The following is a 6,000-nucleotide window of genomic DNA, read 5'->3' on the forward strand; positions in this document are numbered from 1 at the left end:
TAAAAAGACCCCATTGGTGCCGTATTGGGTTAGCAGCTACAGGTTATTAACACCTCCTGTAATGAATCAAGTACAGGAGACAGAACAGACTAGATAGACCACAGGTCTCCTCCAGTCTAGGAATCCCCATTTACAGCAAACACCCCTTTACATCGGCAATGGAAGTTCTAGATCTAGAACAGCTAGAATTGCACCAATGGCACACATCAATGGTGCAGACTACGAGCTGCTGCACAAACCAAGCCACTAACAACCCCCCTTTCTCCACACTTGTGTTTGCCCCATTAAGTCACTCCTACACATTTCCCGCTAGGTCCTATCTTAGCACTGGGGCTTGCAGGTTCAGCGCTTTCCTAGGGCTGAAAGCATGGAGCGAGCAGCAAGTCCTGATTATAGCCTCTTTGCTTTCAAGTCTCTGCAGGAGAAAGGAGCTTCCCAAGCCCTGCCTCACTCCACACACAAATAAGCACACTACCCTTTTATAACAAGACTCGGGGGTTTTTATTCGGTCTTTTAGTTGCGTATCGTACATTCATTTGCCTTTCCTGGCCTTGATCTTCCTCAGGTAGAATTCTAGTTCCTTGCCTTCCAGAATATAGCCGTCTGCTCGGCCACACTGTCCAGGTCTGGAGGCGATGCAAGCTGCAATGAGAAGTCAGTCATTAGGTCAGGGAAAAAGAAATGGGAGCTACATTGCTACGGACTCTCACATCACAGTGTCCATCCAAACAAGCTGGACTCTTTCTTGCCCTCTATGGTCAATCTTTCTTGGCTTCTTCAAACAAATCAATATGTTAGTGAGCATCTCCCTGAAAGGATCCCACTCAGGCACAGCTGTGGGGCTATGCAAGTGTGAGGGGAAGATATGCACTAGTGAAGTCCTCTTCAGATTTCCAATTGTCATCATTTAAATTCAGTAGCAGAACTGGACAGTGTTCTCATCACCAGAAGACTTCAGAATACCAAGCCACCCATGCACAACGGCAGATGGGCTTAACAAAGTAACACCTTTCACCTACGAAAGCTCCTCACTGCGAGGATGCAGAAGCAGCCTTCGGGCTTGTCTTCAGCACAGTACTGAAGACACTACTAAGCCAAAGGAGAGCTTCTCCCACTGACTTGGCACTGTCTACCCCAGGGGTTAGGTTGGTGTAACTATGTTGTTCAGGAGAGTGGATTTGTCACACCCCTGAGCGACGTAGTTCGAACAATACAGGTCTGTAGTACAGACCTGGCCGTAGGCTTTTCACAACACTGGCAAGTCTTACCAGAGAAAGGCCTATAGAGAATGACCACTAGCCAGGGCTGAGCAAGTCCAGGAGCTGAACAAACATGCCAGCTGTGAGTGGGAAATTTTTCCTTTCCACCAGGGCCAAAACTGCTGGACCCTCCAGAATCCAGACACATGAAAGGAAAGCTGTGGCTAATATCCAGTAAAAACATTTTACAACTAGGCGTGGAAGGATTCGTTTGTTTTTTTAATATCGGTAGATGTCCATTTCACCATACAAGCACAAGCTGATGAAACAAACATTTCCAGCTAGCGATAGTTTAGAACTTCTTAACAGTTTGATTTAAAGATATTTACTTGGTAGATTCTGACATGTGATGTTCATAATGTGTGTTTTAATGAATCTCAACATCTACGGTCATTAAATAATTACTACTGGCTAACACCCCCATAATTGCCTGCAACTGTGAAAAATTTAAAATAGATCAAAATAAATACTTAAAAACAAACACAGATAACTGTCAAAATTATAAAAATCAAGTTCTGCCAAGCCTTACAACAGATGAACTCCCCCATCACTTTCAACCTGCACCTCTGCATGGCTGTATCAGGCTGGCTAATCCAGACAGGATTTTAGAAACATGAATAAGAATCGCTTCTGCTCTGGCACCTTCTCTTTGTGCCTGTATCGTCCACTGAGTTCTCCCTCCCCTGGGGACTCACCAAGCAGCTTTCCCTGCTGGAACTGCTCCTCCAGGAGGCTGCTGATCTTGGCGTTCTTCTTCCGCTCGTCATATTTCTTCTGGATCTTCTTTGAACGCTTTTTGTTTAAGATTTCCTCCTCTTCAGGAGTCTGAAACAAAGCCAGAGAAAGGACTGAGAACAGGCTGCGTTTAACTGTATAGCTGTCCACCTTTTTGTTGGAAGCCTCCCACTGCATTCCCCTTTTCTGGTCCATGGCATAATCTCTATGTTCCTTCCAAGTCTGGAAAGGAGCAGAAATGGTTTATGCAGGAACAGGCATGATTTTAGAGTATGAGTACTCAATTGTCATGTCAGACATAAACCCTTTGTATTTCCAGTACCATTTTGGTGAACACTACAGTGCAATAACCCTGGTTACAGTCCTAGCCCAAAACATGCCTGATCACGTATGGAGAACACAGGGTAGGAGAGGTGGCGACTAACAGTGAATGAGTGAAAGCAATTGTCCCCCCATCTTCCAGCAATGACTGCTGTTAGTCATTGTCCACTCACATAGAATAGGCAACCTCTGCTAGCCAAAATCCTTAGCTATGAAGCATGAATGCAGATACAACTCCAACCAGCCTTTGCGGTTAGTTGACAGGGCCAGGGATCAGGCTCCGGAAGGGATATGCACTACAAACTTTTTCTACGGTTTGTCCTTTTGGAAGTCTGAACTACCCTCCTCCCCAAAAATCAACTTAATCTCCCTTCCCCCCACCACACAGTCTGGAGTAATGATCTGAATGTATCTCCAAACAATCAGACAATGAGAACAGGCCAACCTTCACCCACTATCCAACAATAAACTGAACAGTCCAAACTAAGTCCCGTCCCCCCCCCAAAAAACCATTGCAGGCAGGACCCAAATTCCTATGTAACGGACTAACATGCAGGAATCTGCTCTAGAAGCAGAAGCTTTCTCCCTACAGTGAGGACCCAACTTCCTCCTGCAAAGTCTTCTTCAGCGTCACAGGTTGTCATCGCTCTCCATTCAGTAGCAGAACTGGACAAAGTTATCATCATCAGAAGACCAAGGAAGCTCTCAGGGGCAGATCCCTCCACTAATCTAACACTGCCAGGTGCAAAAGCCATGGGGATGGCTCTGTGGAGCAACGGTTTTAAGGAACCAGCATTCCCTTTGGAAGGGCCATGTGACTCCAAATGAGAACATCTCAAATGGCTAGAATTGGTCCGGAATGCAATTCTGAGATACTTCGTTTAAAATTGCTAAGAAGCAGAACGGACAGCAGTGCAGACTCTGCAATCCCTGCCCAGCAGGCAGACTGGCATGATTCACACAGCATCAGGAACCGATTGCTCAGCCCAGCACATACCAATTTAGCGCCCTTCTTGCGTCCGAGGGGCAAGGCATAGTGGGCCTCATACCACTGTCGGTATGGGGTGCTGTCAATGAGAACGATGCAGTTCTTCACCAGGGTCTTTGTCCGCACCAGCTCATTGTTGGAAGCATTGTAGACCACATCAATGATTCTGGTCTTGCGGGTGCAGCCTTGGAAAACAAGGGAACTAATTAAACCCCACACAAGCCAGACAAGCTTTTACAATGGATGCATCATAAACACGCAAAGCGGACAATGCAGCATCTTCAGTGCTCAACCCAGACTGGGAGCCACAGCTCTTCGGAAGTTTATCCTCCAGCTACTTGGCGAGTCCTTTCAGTAGATCCTTCCCTCTCCCAGTGCAGGCTATATGGGCTCAGGAAAGAGACACGCAAATGGAGGGCTACACACGCTCTAAATAAATCACTAAATGCACAGGGCCATGCTGGAGTTTATCCCCCTCCTCCCCCGGTCTCATCTGTGGAAATCAAACTTCTCATCCGAAAGTTATTACCACACAAGTTGCATAAAAGGCAAATGCAGAGTGTCAAGGCCCAATCCTGTGAATCCTTCCCAATCAACCCCATGGAAGTGAACGGGACATGGAAGCACTACAGCAAGCACTACACGCTGTTTGCAGGATCAAGCTGGGTTTCCCACCCTCCACAGGCCTCTAGAGACCACAGATCACTCCACAGTGGGGTAAAACACCATTTTATGGTAGTCGTTTTGCTTTAGTAAGTTTAGCAGTTGCCTTCCCTGGGGACTCAAGTCTTTAATTTGTCCACAGGACAAGCACAGCAGCAATGCTGGCTTTCCCCAAACTGCTCAGCAGTGCTGGCTCAGTGGTGTTGGTTAGGGGGAAGGCTCAGTCTTCATGGCCCATTCAATTTTTGGCCTCCCTGCTGAGATTGCTAACAAGGGATGGTGATTTTCACAGTACGGATACTTCTCCACTAGTAACTGGAAAGAGACCATTTCCCCTCTACCTCATGTCAGACAAACCACCTTTCAGTCATCATTAACCTGCACCAGATTTACTATTTATTATTTGTATTACAGAAGCATCCAAAAAGACAGCCAAGATTGGAGTCCACTGGTCTCAGCATGGCACAAGCAAAAGACACTCTTTGCCTCCAGGAGTATTGATGACTGCAGTAGGAGGGTTACATATCCCCCTCCTCTCACCTTAATGCCAGACTCCTTTTTAAAACCTCTTCCCCACCCTCCAACCCTGTTGCAGGGCATTCTCCTTCCAATCCACCTGTTCCAGCAAACTGTTCTTGTCAAGGACCCTCACGCTCTCCTTTCTCCTTTACTGTTTTATCTTGCTTTATTTAGATAACAAACACTTGGGGACAGGGAGCACATTCTGCTGAAAGCTATAAACCTACACCAATGATTTGACAATCATCATTTGTTTTTAATGTGAAAACTCCATGAGAGCTGCTCCCCTCCTGAGATAAGAGCTTCTGTGAGCAATGCACTCAGTGTAACTATGACATTCCTATCACTGTGAGCTTTACAGAAGCCTCCACGACTTCTAATAAGCCCACCTAAGGTCAAAGTTATCATCATTATTCACACTGCTCCAGAACCAAACACTGTACAGACAACCACATTGCTGAAGATCAGATTCCAAGCGGTTTGCTTGTATCATTCCTCCAGTCCAGCAGTAGCACCGACGGCTGACATGGCGAGAAAAAGACATGGTTGCTTTCCAGATGCAAAAGGCCGCATTCTCATCTTTCTACTTACATTCAGAGCCCCAAGAGAAGTTGCCAACATCCAAGCGCAGAGCACGATATTTCTTGTTACCACCACGAACCCTCACTGTGTGAATTCGGCGTGGGCCGATCTGTAACAACAACAAAACCAGAGCTGCTAACAAAACGACATCCTCAGGGGAGAGCAGACAGTGAGTTTCAGGTGGAAAGGCAATATGGTCAGTGTAACTATGACAGATCCTAGCATTGGCAGGTGCAGTAATTGCGACCGAAACGGTGCATAGTACCCACCTAAGGCGAAGTTCTCATCACTCCAATTGCCGACTAACCCAGTAACACTCTGAACTAATGCAATGCTGAAATCCCACAGGCAGGGGGGAAGTGCCACTGCTCAGAGGAGCACAGGCAGAAATTAAGAGTACGGATTGATAAAGCAGGGCATTTTCACAAGCCCTCATCACTGCAGCATGAAGCCAGAAACTAACACAGTGTTTTCTAAGCTGGCCAGGGCAGCAACATCCAGTTATCCCCAACGGCCAAATCCCCCACCTTGGTGTTGGCGGGAGGTCGCCCCAACTCATACTTCCTCTTCTTGTGGTAGGGCTTCCTTTTGCCCCCAGTCTTGCGCCGCTTGTGCCAGTTGTCCCTGGAGATACCTGGGTTAAACCAAAAAGCAGCGGGTCAGAGAGGCAGCCGAGCCCACCCGATTGTACAACCGCCAGGCTCTGAGTACTCAGCTCTCCAAGGTTGATTTCCACATGGTGCATTCGGTCTAATGCAGCAATTAGAGAAGCTTCATCACGGATACTCAAGAGCCCCCTCGAAGCGTTCAGCAAAGCCAGCACATGGCAATGAAGGAAACGGTCCCAGCCCAGACTGGGGCCTTTGCGATCACGAGCCCCGCACCCCAGCCCGCGCTCACACCCACCTGGGTGCAGGGCGAGTCAGGCTGCGC

The 6,000-nt window shown here is 47.5% G+C and overlaps 1 protein-coding gene and 4 non-coding genes across 5 annotated transcripts in view; all 5 read right to left on the minus strand.

The window, feature by feature from the left end:
• Positions 1–477: 477 nt before the first annotated feature.
• The window catches only part of RPS8 (ribosomal protein S8), a 5,899-nt gene continuing 376 nt past the window's right edge, over positions 478–6,000 (minus strand). The window contains exons 2-6 of the mRNA XM_026651950.1: positions 5,595–5,701; positions 5,077–5,176; positions 3,313–3,488; positions 1,955–2,084; positions 478–642 (exon numbers count right to left, since the gene is read on the minus strand). Of these exons, the coding sequence (XP_026507735.1) occupies positions 533–642; positions 1,955–2,084; positions 3,313–3,488; positions 5,077–5,176; positions 5,595–5,701 (623 nt within the window). The 3' untranslated portion in view covers positions 478–532. The remainder of the gene's footprint in view (positions 643–1,954; positions 2,085–3,312; positions 3,489–5,076; positions 5,177–5,594; positions 5,702–6,000) is intronic.
• On the minus strand, positions 881–951 carry LOC112111868. The gene has a single exon (XR_002908534.1). It is a non-coding gene; the product is annotated as a small nucleolar RNA SNORD38 (small nucleolar RNA).
• Positions 2,935–3,007, minus strand: LOC112111867. The gene has a single exon (XR_002908533.2). It is a non-coding gene; the product is annotated as a small nucleolar RNA SNORD38 (small nucleolar RNA).
• LOC112111863 lies at positions 5,259–5,364 on the minus strand. The gene has a single exon (XR_002908529.2). It is a non-coding gene; the product is annotated as a small nucleolar RNA SNORD46 (small nucleolar RNA).
• On the minus strand, positions 5,772–5,856 carry LOC112111866. Its single transcript, XR_002908532.1, has one exon. It is a non-coding gene; the product is annotated as a small nucleolar RNA SNORD55/SNORD39 (small nucleolar RNA).

This window comes from Terrapene carolina, unplaced genomic scaffold (genome assembly GCF_002925995.2).
Source record: "Terrapene carolina triunguis isolate 2854851 unplaced genomic scaffold, T_m_triunguis-2.0 Scaffold110, whole genome shotgun sequence".
In the NCBI taxonomy this organism is placed as follows: domain Eukaryota; kingdom Metazoa; phylum Chordata; order Testudines; family Emydidae; genus Terrapene; species Terrapene triunguis.